Source organism: Python bivittatus, unplaced genomic scaffold (assembly GCF_059951505.1).
Source record: "Python bivittatus isolate LINGU-HERP-01145 unplaced genomic scaffold, Pbiv_v1 ctg000200_np1212, whole genome shotgun sequence".
In the NCBI taxonomy this organism is placed as follows: domain Eukaryota; kingdom Metazoa; phylum Chordata; class Lepidosauria; order Squamata; family Pythonidae; genus Python; species Python bivittatus.
Genome location: NW_028277040.1, coordinates 13,930,524 through 13,948,228, shown reverse-complemented (window position 1 = coordinate 13,948,228; position 17,705 = coordinate 13,930,524). Strand labels below are relative to the sequence as shown.

At 37.6% G+C, this 17,705-nt stretch overlaps 1 protein-coding gene across 1 annotated transcript in view; it reads left to right on the top strand.

The window, feature by feature from the left end:
* COL3A1 (collagen type III alpha 1 chain) overlaps positions 1-17,705 on the top strand; it is a 69,545-nt gene that overhangs the window by 38,542 nt on the left and 13,298 nt on the right. Inside the window, exons 12-37 of the mRNA XM_007431151.3 lie at positions 893-937; positions 2,359-2,412; positions 3,114-3,158; positions 4,416-4,469; positions 4,888-4,986; positions 5,117-5,161; positions 5,274-5,372; positions 6,551-6,604; positions 6,770-6,877; positions 7,455-7,508; positions 7,633-7,731; positions 9,457-9,510; positions 9,861-9,959; positions 10,228-10,281; positions 10,387-10,440; positions 10,944-10,997; positions 11,373-11,426; positions 12,052-12,096; positions 12,178-12,276; positions 12,375-12,482; positions 13,023-13,076; positions 14,657-14,710; positions 14,817-14,870; positions 15,942-15,995; positions 17,015-17,122; positions 17,289-17,342. Of these exons, the coding sequence (XP_007431213.1) occupies positions 893-937; positions 2,359-2,412; positions 3,114-3,158; positions 4,416-4,469; positions 4,888-4,986; positions 5,117-5,161; positions 5,274-5,372; positions 6,551-6,604; positions 6,770-6,877; positions 7,455-7,508; positions 7,633-7,731; positions 9,457-9,510; positions 9,861-9,959; positions 10,228-10,281; positions 10,387-10,440; positions 10,944-10,997; positions 11,373-11,426; positions 12,052-12,096; positions 12,178-12,276; positions 12,375-12,482; positions 13,023-13,076; positions 14,657-14,710; positions 14,817-14,870; positions 15,942-15,995; positions 17,015-17,122; positions 17,289-17,342 (1,755 nt within the window). The remainder of the gene's footprint in view (positions 1-892; positions 938-2,358; positions 2,413-3,113; positions 3,159-4,415; positions 4,470-4,887; positions 4,987-5,116; positions 5,162-5,273; positions 5,373-6,550; positions 6,605-6,769; positions 6,878-7,454; positions 7,509-7,632; positions 7,732-9,456; positions 9,511-9,860; positions 9,960-10,227; positions 10,282-10,386; positions 10,441-10,943; positions 10,998-11,372; positions 11,427-12,051; positions 12,097-12,177; positions 12,277-12,374; positions 12,483-13,022; positions 13,077-14,656; positions 14,711-14,816; positions 14,871-15,941; positions 15,996-17,014; positions 17,123-17,288; positions 17,343-17,705) is intronic.

Sequence of the window (17,705 nt, the reverse complement as noted above, 5' to 3'; positions counted from 1 at the left end):
CATTTTACTCCCCCCCCCCATTTTATTCCCCCCCCCCCCATTGGAACTCTGATTTCAGAAAAGGAAGAAAAAAAGTTGTTGCCATGTGGATTTTTGGGGGGGGGGGTTCTCCCTCTGTGGTCAAAACTTCTCTTCTAGTCTATGAGAGCTAAATCTGATTCATCCAATTGCTCCTGAAATGTCAGGATTATAATCTAAATTCAGTTCACAACACTTATAAATATATAGCCTTATTTTTTTACATTTTTCCTTTGCCCATTTATCTTATCCGATAGTCAGCTTTTCTGAGCGCTTCCGTATACCCGACTATAAATAATGAGAAGAAAGCAGTAATAAGGGTTGGGAATTTTTCCTCTCTGCTCCTTGTTGAAAATCTTATGTTCTTATTAAATTGAATTTGATAGAGGAGAATATTTACCATTGTATGCTGAATTCTCCCAACAAATTGTACGTAACAGTGGTTTCTTCTCATGCAGTTACTCTATAGACAGTTTCAGTAATGTTATCCTCACCATCTGATGAAGCAAAATAGATTACCTTCAATTACTTTGTCTCTTCACTACTCAACACGTTGTTCCCCAAAAGATCACTCTATTAGGAAATTGATAGTTCGCTTGTTAATTCATTTATAAAATGTACATGCCACATTTTCACTGATAAAAGTGATCTTGTAAGGAGAATTATATACGTAGTTCCAGCTGGTTCAGATAGGTTTACCATACTGACTTCCTCTTTGTATTGAACTGGTCTGATCCAGAAAGAGATTCATATATGGAAGTTTGCTTTAGTGTACTTAGGTTCTTGCTTGATTAGGGTAATGAGGTAAAGGTGGCTTACTCAAATGTGGAACAATAAATACAATGTTTTAACCAATATTCCCTTTATCATATAGGGTGAAAATGGCCTTCCAGGAGAAAATGGATCCCCAGGACCCATGGTAATTCTTTGAACAATATTGTAGGAAGTCTATAGGAGTAAAAACAACAGCAACTGAACTATCATAAATCTGTGATTCTTTTACTCATCCACATGGAGAAAAATCTACAGAACTCAGTGGTAATCTGTTAGGTAATAAGGAGACAGGTTTTACATTTCTACTCAGATTGGAGAAGTACATCTACTAAATACATATTTAGTATTTCAAGTTGCAATATAAGAGTATGGCTGAATTACAGACAATTGTTCAGGCTACCATTGGTGGTGCCAACCCTGGGGATAAGATCATAGATCATCTAGACACCTGAGGCAATTATATGTATGTTGACTGTGCATTTACCTAATTCATATATAAACCCAGAACAGGAATGTGAAGCCTGAAACAGGCCTCATCTTACCTTATTGCACTCCCTGATTTTAAATTCTCCTTGCCTAAATCACTTCTGGTCTGAGGAAGTGTAGAAAAAAACTGTTTTAAAATGAGATTAAACACACACACACACACATATTTTCATGTTATATATACAAAGCAAATGCATCCCTGATTTCCTCAGATTTCTAATTTGTCCCTCATAGAAGTGATCTGTACTTGTATTTTGGGTCATTTCAGGAAGAGCTGCAAAAACAAGCCAAAACATTAAAAAATGCATAGTTTAAAAGAAACCCTAAAACTGTAAATAAACTCACAGCAGTTCAAAGAAATCATCACAAATGAGTAATTCAAACCCTGGAGGAATGAAGTAAACTTTCCCTGGGATCAAAAAGCTAAAAAGGAGGGTCAGGTAGACCCCCAGAGAGAAAATTCCATAAATAGTGTGTCCTCAGTGTATCTCAACTCAGAAAGAAGAATCCAGCGACCATCTTAAGCCCAGACAGGCTGCTATGGAAGCAGGGCATTCATGGGCCTATGCCAAATTTGAAAAGTGAGTAGTGGCATTTAGAAATAGAGTGACAACCAACAGAGATGCTTAAAAACAGCTGAGAGACTTTCCTAAACTTCTTGACCATTGTGTAATTCTTCTCATTTAACAAAGGAGTTAGGGTTGTTACCAAGGAATGGCTTTGTACCATCCAAGTGTCTTTGAATAGTAAGCCCTCTACAATTTTTGCTCTCTACCAACTGGGATTTAAGATACTCTCCCATGTCTGGAAATACAAAATATAAAAAAGGCATTAACATTTGATATTGCTAAGCAATATCACCAAACATCCTGGCCCAGGAACTGTCAGAAGAATCACATGTTCAGCACTTTCCTAAAAGGTAGCAGGTTGAAGGCTGGGCAAAAAAAAAAATCCTTCATTATTGACCCAAATCTTCTGATTCATCTGTGATTTTTCTTTAATGAAGGTTTTACAGCTGACCATTCAGTGACGAATGCTTTGGGCTGCCCTTGTTCTCTAAAAGTCTTATATATTTCTTAGGGACCCAGAGGCTTGCCTGGTGAAAGAGGACGAGGAGGGCTTCCAGGAACTGCTGTAAGTACTTGGGTGAAAGTTTAATATGAACTCTTATTATCATTGCCAGTTTTGGTCCTCTGGTAGACACTAGCAGTAGACTCTAAGAATCCTGGAAGAGGCAAGATATGGAAATCAAATCTGTCATACTGCCTTTGGTTTCTGTGGGGTGCTCTGGCAAAATCAGATTAGGAGCCTCCTTGGAAGTGAGAGACGCTTTACAGCTTACCTCAAGGGCACAACTTTGCCATTTCTGATTCTATTATTTTCTAGCAGTGTGTTATCCATATCTGTAGTTCAGTATATAAAAACTGGGGATTTTCGTTTGCTATTTTTGGCATTTACATGCTCCTCCTTTGCCCCATATTTTGTTTGCATGCTCCAGATCAAAAAAGAATATCAATATATAACCCCAGTTGAGGAGATTTAGGGGTAAGACATAGAATCTTTTCTATAGAACAGTTCCTTTTAGATCTGAAAAAAAATGTAATTAGCTAATGAGTTTTTCCCATACACTGTATATTTTAGTATGTCCATTTAAGGTGTTAGGGTTCCATATTTGCTTGTCGAAGGACTGTAATAACAATAAATAAACACATTCAGGGCAGCCATGAAAGGATATAGATCATTCAATATCTCAAGCGTTGCTGCCTTGCTGATTTATTTTGAAAACACCACAAGCAACATGCTTTTGTTTGTAATCCATTCTGTTGTGTTTTCAGGGTGCTCGTGGTAATGACGGTGCTCCTGGAGCAGCTGGCCAACCTGTAAGTATGCTTAAAGAGTATCTCTCCTTTTTCTCTCTCAGGTATTCTGCATTCCTTTTCTGATTTCTCACACTGAAATTCTTGGCTGAAGTAGAAATTCTGGTCCTCAGATCCCTAAAATTCCATTTGAAACTTTATGCTTGTTGTGCTGAAAGAGAAATACAAGGGATTTGGGGTTGTTCAGTAAGGCATCGATCTACTGCAGAATCAGGATTAGTGAGAGACTTGGGCTATCAGTACTTTTGGTTGAACATAGTCATCCCATACTTTCTGGTTACATGTGGTATCTCACAACACACATCTATCATTTTTAGAATTTTGCAGCATAGTTCAAAACACAAATCTTTTGCACAGAATTGCTTGTATAAGGGGAAAATATGCTTTTTTTCTTTAGCCTAAGGGATGCACTAATGATTGGACAGTGCCAAACATTTTAGGCTTTTTTTTTTTTTTTTTGCAGGGGGTGGGATTAAGGGGGGATGTAGATGCCTAATATTATGCCAAGATATATAATACAGTAATGTAATAAAGTCTAATAACTTCAATTTGTTAATATCACAATAACATTTAATAATTTAGATAGGATATATCTGGCCATAGCAAAAACCTCTAAAGGCCTGTACTTTGTATCTGTTCAGGTATCCATTAAAAATATCAAGGTGACTTGCAACATTTACATATCTCCATAGCAAACTCTTGAGACCTGGAGAGTAGATACATTTATATTATAAATAATGTACAATAAAGTTTGCAAATTAAGGCAGAGAAATGTCAGAGGTGAAATTTTCAACTTAGAAAGTTAAATGTTTTTGAAAAAGGAACCTCATAATAAATTAGCAGATAGTTAGACCTGGAGAGTTCTAAGTTCAAGAGGTTAGTCATGGTCACCTTATCTTGGAAGCTCCACAAATCACCCCAAGAACTACAAATATGCAACTAGAGATGCATTTTTCCCATATAGGACCTACATGTTGTACCTGTCTGTATTATATAACACTATTTTATATTTGTATTATTTATGTTTTTACTGATTTTAAGTTGTTTTGTTGTGAACCGCCCAGAGTCCCTCCTTGTGGGGGAGTTGGGCGGTGAAATAAATTTGATATATAAATAAATAAATAAAATTTTACATTGGTTGGTTCAATTACTAGAGACTTTGTTCTTCTCATTAGAATATGATGTACTAAGCAATTTTTTTTCTTTAAAAAAAGTCATTGATGATTTTCTTCAAGTAATAATATCACTTATTTTCTTCAGGGTCCACCAGGCCCTCCTGGACCTTCAGGATTTCCTGGTTCTCCAGGTTTTAAGGTATTTACCTCTACATATATAAAAAGAGAGAGAGAGTGAATTAACTTATCACTCTAAAAAAAACCTGTTTCATATATTAGCCTGTGTTTTGTATATATTCCTTTTGAAGGGAAGGAGGGAAGCCACTGTAACAGGTGGAATATTGAGGTGCAATGCTGTTGCTGATACGCCCTTTGTTCTCTCTACCCTCTGCTGTTCTACCCCCTGTTGGGTACCATTCTATGCACACTTTCCACAGTGCACTGGCAAGAACATTTGAGCTTTCATTAGCCACACTGGGACAACACTTCTACTAAAAAATGTTCATTAGCAGATTGCCAACCCTTTCCCCCCACATGGGATAACCCCCCCCCCCAATAAAGATGTACAGCTCCCACATGCTGTTAGTTTGAGTGGTCTGGTTCTCTCTGCTTCACAGGGTGAAACAGGTCCTGCTGGTCCCTCAGGTGCTAGTGGACCTCCTGGACCAAGAGGAGAACCTGGTCCTCAAGGCCAACCTGGAGGTGCTGGTCCTCCTGTAAGTATCATATGTTCTTTATAAAAGTATGTGTCAAGTCTATTTTAGATTTTAATAAAGTTTATTTTAGTAACATCACAGTATTTCAAAAATGTGTACCCTACTAAAGGCTGTTATCTTTTGTCAATAGGGTCCCGGAGGACGTGATGGAAATCCAGGTGCCAAAGGTCTTCCAGTAAGTATCTCAGGCAAAGTAATATTTGCCACTCCATTTTCCTAAGTAATGTTGCGTGTTGATTTAAATAATGTATATGGTATTTTTCTGAGCACATTTTGGTTTTATCCAGGGTGCTGCTGGAATTCCTGGTGCTCCTGGTCTGGGTGGAAATCGTGGTCCTCCTGGCCCTCCTGGTACTAATGGAATCCCTGGGCAAAGAGGTCCAGCTGTAAGTCATCAGCATGTTCTTTTTTGTCATGGTTACATGAAAACTGGATTCAGATAAACACAAAATGTGCAATGTCATAGAAACCTTCGCAGTGGTTTTTGACAGAAGGTCATGCTTTGGGTAGAATGAAATCCCAATATTTGGAGATTGTCAGCTTTTTCTTCTGGTGTGTTATTATAATGATACAAAACATGCAAAGTGGGATGACACAGAAGATCCAAATATTAATAGTAAGAAAATATTTTTTTAAGAGAATGACATGCTGAGTAAGAATTTACAACATTTATAGCTGATTTTCGAGAGGAAGGCAATATACATCTCTGCTCATTTATATATTGAAGAGATAAACATGCAAGTGTGAACCAGATATTGACCTTGAATCACCTCAATACAAAGAAAATTATTTGAATTCAGATGTGGTCTTCAAGTAGCAGTGCTCAATTGTATAACTGCCTCCTTGTATAATTGAAAGGGATTTCTATGTCCCATGTTTCCTGCTTCATGGAGTCTTCTGCTTCCAACCTTCTCCTACAAGGAGAAATATACCAGAATAACATGGAGTAAAGGACTGAAATCAAAACAAGGATATGGAGAGGAAGTAGGATTCTACCTAGGCCTCAGCAAACTAGATACAAACTTTCTGACTTGAATCCAGCCTTCAGGCAAAAGGCTTCCTTTTTTTTTTTTTTTGCTAGCTAAAAATAATATAGGATGACTTGCTTCCAACAACCAAAGAATGTTGCATGAGAAAAATGGTTTATAATCTAAAGCTCTCACAATGTTATGTTGTTTGTTATGTTATGTTATCTTGTCTTATGTTATCTTATGCTATCTTATGTTATCTTATGTTATCTTATGCTATCTTATGTTATCTTATGATATAGGCCACATTATAGATCTATCTCAAAATATCTTACATGACTCTCTCCAGTTTGTATGCCATAGCCTATCATCTTCATCCCCATATCAATATCCTCAATGCTCAGTGACACCTCACTGTGAGAAATCTATCAGTGCTTGCAGAAAAATTCAGAGCAACAGTACTGATGCATCTTCTCTTTGTGCACATAATTTTTTGAATCCAAGTCAATAAACTCTCATATTTGATTGTAAGCATAATTTCAATCAGATTTGACAAGTCTTCTGACAGAAATTAAATAGTCCTGTGTTCTTTTCAGGGTGAACCTGGTAAAAATGGTGCAAAAGGAGAGCCAGGAGCAAGAGGTGAACGGGTAAGTATTGATGTACATAGCTGTAGTAGATCTGGGTGAGATAGGTCTCCCCTTTCTACTGAAATAGAACCCACCTTAGTTTGAAAAGCTATACAGTTCTGGTAAAAGTTTGTCTGAAATGTCATTAGCTGTATCAATGACTGTTTGATGGCATTTTGTTGTAAGGGTGAAAACGGCACCCCTGGTTCTGCTGGTCCTCCAGGAGAAGAAGGCAAGGCAGGAGCGCCTGGTCAACCTGGCACCAATGGCATACCTGGAAACGCAGGCGAAAGGGCAAGTATTCTAACCACTTGGTTTTAGACAGCAATCCAGGGCACCCTGTGGCAATCAACATTTCTTTGCCAGTTACTTGTGTGCCTAAACCAGATTAAAGCAGTGAGATTATTCACCATTTGTGTACTTTAGTTGTGGCTCAATTGCTATCGAAATCAGTGGGATTATTCAGAAGAATGTGAATTAAAGTCAGTATGATTGTTCACCAGAGTGTTCACCACCGAAAAACCAATGAGACTGTCAATGCTGATAGACAAAACTCTACTATCTTATTATCATAGATTGATGAATTTTAATCTATTCATCACTAGATTGAAATAATATTTCTCAAACATTATTTTTCTCCTGCTACAGTCTAGGAGCAAAATTTCAGTTCATTAACAAGGGTATAGTCTGCAGTTATTCTATTCAATGGATCCCAGAATAGTCATACATAGGAACCTTATAACACAAATAAGAAACTGAAAATATGTATTGACTTCTCAACTTCATTAGTACATGATACACCTACCTTTGGAAATTCCTCATGAGTTTTTCCATTTTGGAAAATAAAAATGTTGGTGTTTCTACTTTTCAGGGTCTCCCAGGTTTCCGCGGTCCTGCTGGATCTAATGGAGCACCAGGTGAAAAGGTGAAGAATGTCCTTCTTTGGTTTCTAAACAAATTTGCTACTTTTTGTTGAGATCATAATATGATTTATGTTTTCACCTGTCCTTGATGCCCTCGTGTGATCATTTTGTCCAATGTCATTTAAGGGGGCACCTGGTGAGCGAGGTGGTCCAGGAAGTACTGGACCAAGAGGAGGTCCTGGTGAACCAGGACGGGATGGCAGCCCTGGTCTTCCAGGAATGAGAGTAAGTAGAAATCTCTTGGGTGAAGAATATGCAGATGTTATTAGGAAAAATGGACCTGACCAGTTAGAGCTACAAAAACAAAACACCAATACATCCCTGATTGGATTTCAGATTTCAAGACTGTAGATATTTGTTACATTTACTGCAACTATCTCAACAGCAGTCCTGAGAATCAGCTGTATCTCAAAGACACCTGGGTTTGCTTTATAGCTAATATTTCACTGTTCCCTTAAGAATGCAACTCCAGAAAGTTTGGGGCACAGCCCTCAGAGAACTTGAGATGCTGTTAATGAGAAGGAAAGGGGACGGTATGAAATATATGACCAGGGTATGCTCTTTTGAAATGGTTTTAATTTTAATAAAATATCAACGCTATGCGATCAATTTAGTTAGTTAGTAGCCCACTCATTACTTCTGGGAACACAGCTCCCCATATCTCTCTAAAAGGCAAAGTCATTAGCCCAGGATACGTTGCGTAGCCCTATTATACAGGTTTTGAAGCATATAAAGAACTGTACCTCACTGGGGGGTAGTGGAGTGAGAAAATGGTGGGCCTGTTTCTTGACTGGCAGCAAGGGAGAGCTTCCATGTTGCACCATTTCTTTCTTTCTGTTGTTGTTGTAGGAAGAAAAATAATCCCTCTACAGAGAAAATCAGGTCTCAAGAAGAACACACGTGATCTAGCTTGGTCCTTTCTGTGCTAGCTGTCCAGATTGATTTAGTGTGTGAGCCCTTATCTGCAACCTAAGGAAGCTTTTTCTGAGAATTAGGTGTAAGGACCTTACCCCAAACCTTCCCTGTATAGTACATAACTTAAAAAACAAACAGGGTACTCACTCAGGTGTACCTTTAAACAAGTGAGTGAGGTAGGTTAGTTCTCTTAGGAAATGAAGAACACTGGTCAGGTGTGTAGAAATAAAGTACCTTAAAGAATGGATAAATAGACTTTTAGGACCAAGAGCCATGATAAGAAATGATGTTGGTATCATTAAGTTTCATTATTATTTGGTTGAGTTTTTGTCTGTAACTTAACTTTTCATGAACTAAAGAACTATAAGCTTCTTTAGTCACTTGGTTACCTTTCATGACAATTGCAGTAATCAATTGTTCACACCATCCAGTAAATGTAACTTGACCTTCGTTTCAAATTACTATATTCTCAATAAAAGGTAAAGACTCTTTTGAGTCAAATTCAGCAATGATATGGACACAGCCAGGTAGCCAATATAAAACGTGTTTCCTGTTACCTTCTTCCAAGATATTTTTCATCTTCCCAGGCTAGCCTGTGCTCCTGGGATTCTGTGGTCATCTCCCATACACGTATGAGCTAAGTCCAAACCCACTTAGCTTTTTGCATATATAGGTATTGTCAGGAAGGCTTTTTTCCTCCATCATTGTGAACTTGATGCTTGGGGGGAAAAAAACCCTGCTTCTATTTGGATAAAGTTTTTTGTTAATATTGCAGTATAGAAATGACTGTAATGCTCCTGACTTAACGATCATATTTAAATCCCTACCTTATATATTGCCATCAGATATTTCTGAGCTGGGTGGATGCCTCTCTTTGATTTCTCTACTAAAAGTATTTGAAACCATTTATCCTGCCAGTTCTGTATCCCCAATTGTATTCTTAATCCCTATTCACTTAATAAAGCAGGGTTCGAAGAGCTAATGCTGTGAACATGGACTTCTTGCATAATTTTTATTTTTTATTTTCTTACCCAGGGCTTAACGGGAAGTCCAGGCGCCCCAGGAGTAGACGGAAAACCAGGCCCTGCTGTAAGTCACTATATTTCATGGTTTTACCTAAGGCCACTCTTATCGTGATGTCATTTTATGGGCACGAATGGAGTCACTCATTTCACTTCATGGGGAGTTGTTTCCCACTAAGTTTAACAACATTTTCATTGACCATTTTATTTAACAGCTCTGTAAGCCTTTTTATATAATCTCCATATTAACACCCAATATTATCAGAAGCACATTAATCTCTGCTTCTGGGGAAAAAAATCATTCCATTATAATTAAAGTGACAAAATTGGATAGATTTATCCAGTGATAGTCCAGTGTTTTCTTAGGTTTCTTCATTGTCTGTGCAATGATTCTCTATTCACCTCTATGACTTTTAGGGTTCACCAGGAGAATCCGGGAGGAGTGGTCCCCCAGGCCCAGCAGGTCCACGAGGTCAGCCAGGCGTGATGGGTTTCCCTGGTCCGAAAGGTAACGAGGTTAGTATAACCTCATTATTATCCAGACCACCCTAGGGTTTCTATAACTTATTATGACATTTTTTATTTCTCTTTGAGATGTCAATTCTTTGTGTGTCAAAAGTAAACCTGAACAGGGAAAAAAGCTGCTCTCCAAAGAGCGGGTTATTCATAGAAATGAAACTGATAAAGAGTTTCAAAACATGCTACCATCAGAATGTTTAATTGCTTATCATTTTTACTGTATAATAATTGGTAGAATATTAAACTACATCTTTTGTCTTTTTAGGGTGCACCAGGTAAAAATGGGGAAAGAGGACCTTCTGGATCTCCCGGTGGACCGGTCAGTAAATTTAATATTTGAGTAATTTCAGTCTTTTGCATGTATACACCCACATATATGATTCTGTTAACCCCATAAACTAATCATTCTCCCATTATTTAACAGGGGCTCCCTGGAAAGGATGGTGAAGCAGGAGCACATGGACCCCCAGGACCTGCTGTAAGTAATATATACTCAGAAACATAAAAGTCATTGATATACTAAATAGTAATTTACTTACATTTCTTACATATAAATAAGTTACATTAATAAGATATATTACTAAAGAGTAATGAATGCAAGCAATGACTAAAACAAATTATCATTAACTTATTACTCATCATATTGGTTCCAGTGATTGGAAGAATTACACAAGCTCCATTCTTTGATCATGGAATCTATTGGAAAGCAATATTTTTCAAAATACTGGGTTAGCCAAAACCCTTGAAATTAGATTAGTGGGTAGAATGGACCACTAGTCATCGTGACTATACAGGACCACATTATTTTTTGTTTTCTTTATTACAGTTATTATTAATATTGCATTGACTGATATTGTCCCTTTAGGGTTTTTGAAAGCTTCATATCTAGGAACAGAAAGTTATTACCTCTCAACACAAATGAGCTAAGGAAGGAGTTGTTGGTGGAATGGAAAACTATGAATGATATTCTTCTTTTCCCAGGGTCCTCCTGGTGAAAGAGGAGAACAAGGAGCAACAGGTCCACCTGGATTTCAGGTATTCTGACATTCCTCAATGTTTGCTTTCTAAATAATCCATTCAAACTGGAATCAAGAAATTGGTGAGGGAAAGTAGAAGCTTAAGGTTGCCTAATTTGGGCCACTAAATTATTTCATCTTTTTTACTTATTTATTTATTTATTTATTTAAATAACGTGTATGACAGTTCACAATAATGTTGTGACATTGAATGCTACAATCACCACAGACAATGAAAAAAACAGTGGGTTAATTGTTTGACCCTACATTATTACAAATCTTTATACAAAATTCACCAGGTATAATAAATTATTCACAAGTCTGATTTTTTTTTAAAATGCAATATTTAAAGCAGAGAGGAACATGTATTAAACAATAGTTTCATTTCCCCTAGGGTCTACCTGGTCCTTCAGGAGCTCCTGGAGAGAGTGGAAAACCTGGAGATGCAGTAAGTTGTCCTTTCTTCTCTTCTGGAAATAGGCAAAAAGGATATGTAACGCTACTTAAGTGTGAAGAACAGTATAAATTATGATTCCAGAATCATGACCATATTCTGAAACATACTTCTTTTTCCAGAAAAACAAATCTCTATAACTTTAATCCAAAACTGAGCTTTTAAGAAAGTCCGTACCTATCATTTAGATGAAATTTCAGCTACTTTTATAGTTGTGTCTTACATATCTTTGTGCAGGAATCAAAAATGCCTATTGGGGTACTATGTACATGCAAAGCTTTTGCCTGCCTCTATATTGTCATCCAAACAAGGATATTTTCTTGCCATATCCTCAGTCAGGTTTTCTCTTTTTGCTCTCTCCATCTCTCTCTTTCTTTCTCTCTCTCTCTCTCTCTCTCTCTCTGTTTTCTCCTTTCTTTTTCCTCTTCAGAAGTGGCCAATTATTTTAGCTAAAGTCAGTGGAACTTATGATGTGTGGAGGAAGATCAATGTAATCAGTTGGGTCATTGACTGGATAGACACCTCAGGTGGAAATGTTTGGCTGCATCTTGAGCATTAATGAAGATGTCACCCATGAAAGCATATAAATAATAATCAAATTGCCTTTGATTCACAACAGGGCCCAAGAGGTGAAAATGGACTTCCAGGTCTTCCAGGAACAAAGGTAAATTTGGTACTAATTTGGGCACAACAAAATGTAAAAACAAAGAAGTCAAATAAAACTAAATGGTTTTATTTATATTAGGGTGAAAATGGCATCCCAGGTGAACGAGGCCCAGCAGGACCTGCAGGTCCCCCAGGAGCTAGAGGCGGCACTGGTCCTGCTGGACCTGAAGGTGGAAAAGTATGTTGAAATCATTATGCTTTGTGTATATCCTAAATTATGCTCCAGATGCTTTTCTCCAGGTGTTCTAATAGCTGTTCTGGAAAATACTATTTTAGGGCCCTGCTGGTGCACCTGGTCCTCCTGGTGGTATGGGACCCCCAGGGTTGCAAGGAATGCCAGGAGAGAGAGGGGGTTCTGGAAATCCTGGACCCAAGGGAGAAAAGGTATGTTGTTTTAAATTCCCCTTAATAACCAGATAACACCATCCAAAAATCATGAAGAGCAGCTTAATTAGGACTTATGGTTGGCTTGATAATAAGTTGATCTAAACTTTTTTTTTTTTGAGATTGCATAATTTATTCATAAAAACCTGATGCAGGGCAATATATGTAAGTGCTGAACTAGATGTCCAGGTAGCATAAAGCCCATCCTCTGTATATTAACATGGAGATAACTCCCACTGAAGTTACTGTATCTTCAGAAGAATGCTTTGAATAGGGCTAGTAATCACCATAATTAGGTTCATTTTCTTCAGAAGTAGAAGTTGTTTCTGCTTTACTCTTTGTCCACTGACTCGATGTCCTGATTCATGTCTTCCTGCTGATTGTGTTTATCTAATAATCTTTATTATATAATTTTGAATAAAGACTTGAAACATTGCTTTTTAGTTTGGGGAAAGCTTAAGAACACCAGTGCATGCTGCAACAGGTTGCTGTTGGTTAGCTTATTTGCAACATGTTTGCCTTTTTCTTTCCTTTGGACAGGGAGAACCTGGAAGCAGAGGAGGAGATGGAGCACCTGGTAAAGATGGATTACGAGTAAGTCGAAAATCTGCCATGTCCTGGATAATTTGTTTGCTTCATCTAATTTGCAACAGAACCAAATTGGTTCTGGCAGTGCCTACAGCATCTTTAAAGCCTTGCTCTTAATATATAATTAACCTGGATGCTTTTAGGCATGCCAAGAGCTTCTACTGCTGAGGAGTAGTATATGAAATGTAATTGATTGATCAGTTGAATCTGTTTCTAGATTATTTCTAGCAATTCCTTTCTTATCTACCCAAGATTAAGAGAGCGGCACAACAAAATCCTTATCCCTAGTGATGGTTGATTCTGAAAGTTCTGTTTCTGCTTCAACCCTTGCTGAATGTAGCCCTCCAAAAAGGCACACCTATTTTATAAACGTTTTCAGGATCATTTCTCTTAATGTGTGCAATCTTGTAAACATTTCAATCAGCATTTTTCTACAGTAAAATGCATTTTAAATGTACATTTTTAAAATATTTTCTGCAATGTATATTATTGGATGAATATTTTTAATGGCAGTTTCAGATTCTACATTTCTGAATGTGTGTACTCCCAGTTCTCTTAAACATATTTATACTGTATATTCATCTAAAAATTCTGAAAAAAAAAGTTATCACCCATTCCCTTTTGTTCTTTGTTAAAGGAGTGCAAAGTGCTGGTTCAAGTTTTAGTTTTATTAAAAATAAAATTTAAAAATCCTGCAATAACTCCCAAATGTTCACATCTCCTCCTTACTTCTTTCCTAAAGGAATAAAATAAAATATAATCCAGTTGCATCATGCTTTTGATCACTGTACCATATGAAGCATGACCTCAGATCTACCATGATTCTTAGGAGAGGGGAATGGGTTTCTGAATTCCCCAGGACTGTTACTGGGTTGAGAGTAGTTTCCTGATGAGAACTGAGAACAGAGTACAGTGAACAATCTCTTAAGAGAATGAAAAGAAGTAGAATAAGCCTATAGACAAGCATAGAGAAGGTGGATGGACTCAGTTACAGTGGTGATAGATGTACCATTGGAAGACCTGAAGGACCAGGTTAGGGACAGTTCATCATGGAGACAATCTGTCTGTGTGGTTGCTAAGAGTTGGCACCAAACTGACAGCACATAATCAATCAATCAATCAATCAATCAATCAATCGTATACAAGTAATTCTAAGGGTCTTTAAAAGGGTAACTTTCCCTCATCTTTCAAAGAGCTATAATTAGAATCCCTGAAACATACAGAAATGTAGAAATATTTGTTAACCAAAACAGATTTTGTACTTCTCATTTCACTGAATTTATGCAATACAAATTGATTGACATATGTTAAAGAATCTGATACAATAAGTCGACCATTTGCCAATTCCAAGTAAATGACATATTGTTAAACATTATCAGACTATTTATCTAGCTCATTTTAAAATTCTTCCAAATTTCCTCTCTGCCTATACAAATTCAGCATAACAGGAGACATATTGGATTAGAAAGGCAAAATAAGCAGAAATTTATCGATACAAGGGAGACTATTCAGAATACTTCTGCATTTCAGTATTTGCTGATTGGTGTGTCCATGCTTCCAACTGATTTTTACTTTTAACATTGTAGGGGCCTGTAGGATCCATTGGGCCTCCTGGTCCAGCTGGCCAACCTGGTGATAAGGTATACATTTCACTGATACATTAATGTTAATTAAATTCATTTTGAAGAAAAAAAATTCTGAAATAAAAGCTTTCTTTCTTTCTTTCTCTCTTTCTTTCTCTTCTAGGGAGAACCTGGACCTGCTGGACCCCATGGCCCGACAGGTCCCCGCGGTGGTCCTGTAAGAAACTCTTTCATATACACAATTTAATTGAATTTTTAGGGTTTTTTGCCCTTTTCCTAAACATTTCCAAAATATATATTTTTTTAAAAATTGAATCTATTAATCTTAACTGGCCTGCAGTATTCTGGAAAGTTAGATTACTTGCTAATGGTCCAGAACTTTGATAAAGGAAATCTTCATAAAAGTAATATGCTAGAATATTCTTCTTTTCAACAGGTCTAGAAATTATATTTCAATCTAAAACATTAATCCATTTCATATTAAATTATAGATAATTTACAGTAAATGTCTACAATTAAGAATATCCATTCATATCTCAAAAAAAGTATCAGCAATTAAGAGCAAGAAAGTTCTTTGTAACTAATATTAATTAGAAAACAAGAATTTCGAGCTCTTACTCTCCTAAAATTATTTGACCTCCTCAAGAGATGTTGCACTGTCAGAGGAGGGGGACATCTATGGCTTCTTTCCACTAAAATCATAAAAGAGTAAATAAACAAACAAATAAATAAAATAATAGTGGAAGTAGAAAAGGAGGTCATCAGCAGGAGAATTAGGACCAGGGATAGATAGCAACCATCTGGTATATATACTAAGGCTGATTGTCTACAGAGAGATATTGACCCAGTTTCTGCTCTTAGTTGCTAATTTTGCTACCACAAGAATTAGAAAACTCCAATGCAGCTTTCATTGGATTAGTAGAGGCTCACAGGATCCCCCTTGAAGCTAGAAGGGCCCACTGGTGCGCTGCATCTCAGCACCAGAATGGAGGTTCCAACCACCTGGTTGAGACGGCTCTGTGAAGCGGTCTGGAGGGGATTAGCAACCCTTCACAAAGCCATTGTATTCAGTGTGGGAATCTTCAGCTCTGTCTGGAAAATTCACACAACAGCAAAGAGCTTTGAACAACCTTCCCCCTTTTGGTGGAAAGAACAGAAAGAAGTGTGTTAGAAATACATGTCATCCTAAGCAAAGGAAAATAGCTGAGTGAGGCAAAGAATGGTGTTAGCAGTGCTAGAATCCAACTTCCATGTAGGCTTATTTATGCTTCTCCTATGTCATCTGCAGGGTGACCGTGGTGAACAAGGGCCTGCTGGTCCTGCTGGCTTCCCTGGAGCTCCTGTAAGTATGAAGACATTTTAGAGTAAAGGCTGGGGAAGATTTGTTGTACAGTAATGAGATGAGTTGAAGGAAAGGAAAGTAAATAAATAGCAGAGCAACCCATAGCAAATATCAACCAGATGAGACTCAGCATGTTAAGTTGCAATGGAAATCAGAACAGGAGAAAGCAAAGTGGAATGCCTTATATGAGGAAATGATTGCCTGGAATAAGATTATCTCTATCAGGCGGCAGATAAGATGTTATCTTTTGTTCCAAGCCTGCTTATCTATTAGTATTTCAGGAAGATTTGCCCTACTTCAGCTTCTCCAAGAATAACTGCATGATGCTGTTTACCATGTAACGATATCACAGTGCTAAAGCCATGGTGACCTCTAAGTGGAAATAATTCCTGTCATGATAATGCAATCATTTCTTTATTTAGGCAATCCTCTCTGACTTGTGCTGAGTTTCTCTGCAACTTCTTTCAACAAAGTGGTCCATGCTTTGAGGAAAGGGACTGAGGAGAGGGGAACAGGCCCACAAAAATGCAAAATCTTCAAGTGAAATCAAATGAGCCCTTCATGAGAGATTCAGGCTGGGCACTGACACAGTGCACCTGTGACAACCACATCTGATTGACTCTGAAATTTAAACTAAGCATTGAACTTAGAGAGATTCCCTTACAGTGAAACTGAACAAAATGGTTACCTAAGGCAACAGATGCTACGGGTGGGAAAGCTGGAGGTGGGAAAGTTTGCTGGTGATTACCTAGCCTAAGCTCTCTGCACTAACCTGTTGCTTTCAGATGTACACAACTACCCCAGCTGCCTTCAGTTTTCACTCTTGAATAAGAATTAGTTCCCTCTGGTCTCTCTTGTTTAGCATCTTCTCCTTAAGCAGCAAAACATCTTGGAACTTGATATGGCTTGGATCCCAGACTTCTCTAAACACAATTCCCACCCTTTTCCTTGAGAGACTATTAAGGTTTAACTCATTAACGATTAAGCTTTAATATCTATGATAACTTATCTTTATATAGGGACAAAATGGAGAACCTGGTGGAAAAGGAGAGAAAGGCCTCCCTGGTGAACGAGGTGAGACTGGACCCCCTGGAGCTGCAGGTCCATCAGGAGGCCCTGGTGCACCAGTAAGTATGTAGTAATCTATATATTCCCTACTGTTTTTGGTACTTGATTTTTCCTGTACCTTTTGTAAAAGAAACTGTCTGATATATTGATTCCATGGAAATTCATATGTTGACTGATCTATTCTTTTCTTTAGTATTATGATGCTAATTCTCATATCTTATCCAGGGTCCTGGTGGTCCACAAGGACCAAAAGGAGAACGTGGTGGTGCAGGTCCTCCAGTAAGTACTGTCTTTTAAATTAGTCCAGTGGTTAGTAAACAGTTAGACTGATTTCTGCATCCAAACTCTTATGGCCTCTATATGATGCCATGATCTAAAAACAACACACTAATTCCTCTAAGAAGAAACTTAAATAAAGTAAGAAAGTTCCTTTAATATGGTAGGCTCCAGTTCACCTGACATTTTGGTTCCCAAAATGGTTCTCAGACATCCAGCAGTGATTGATGGGCTTATATCTGATCTACTACAATCACATCTTTCCATTGCAATGTATTAACATTTGAGCCTTGTGCACGTCCATGCATTCTTGTCTTTTCCCAAATACTTACGTGATGGACAGAGGTACTCTAGGCTAGGGCTAGA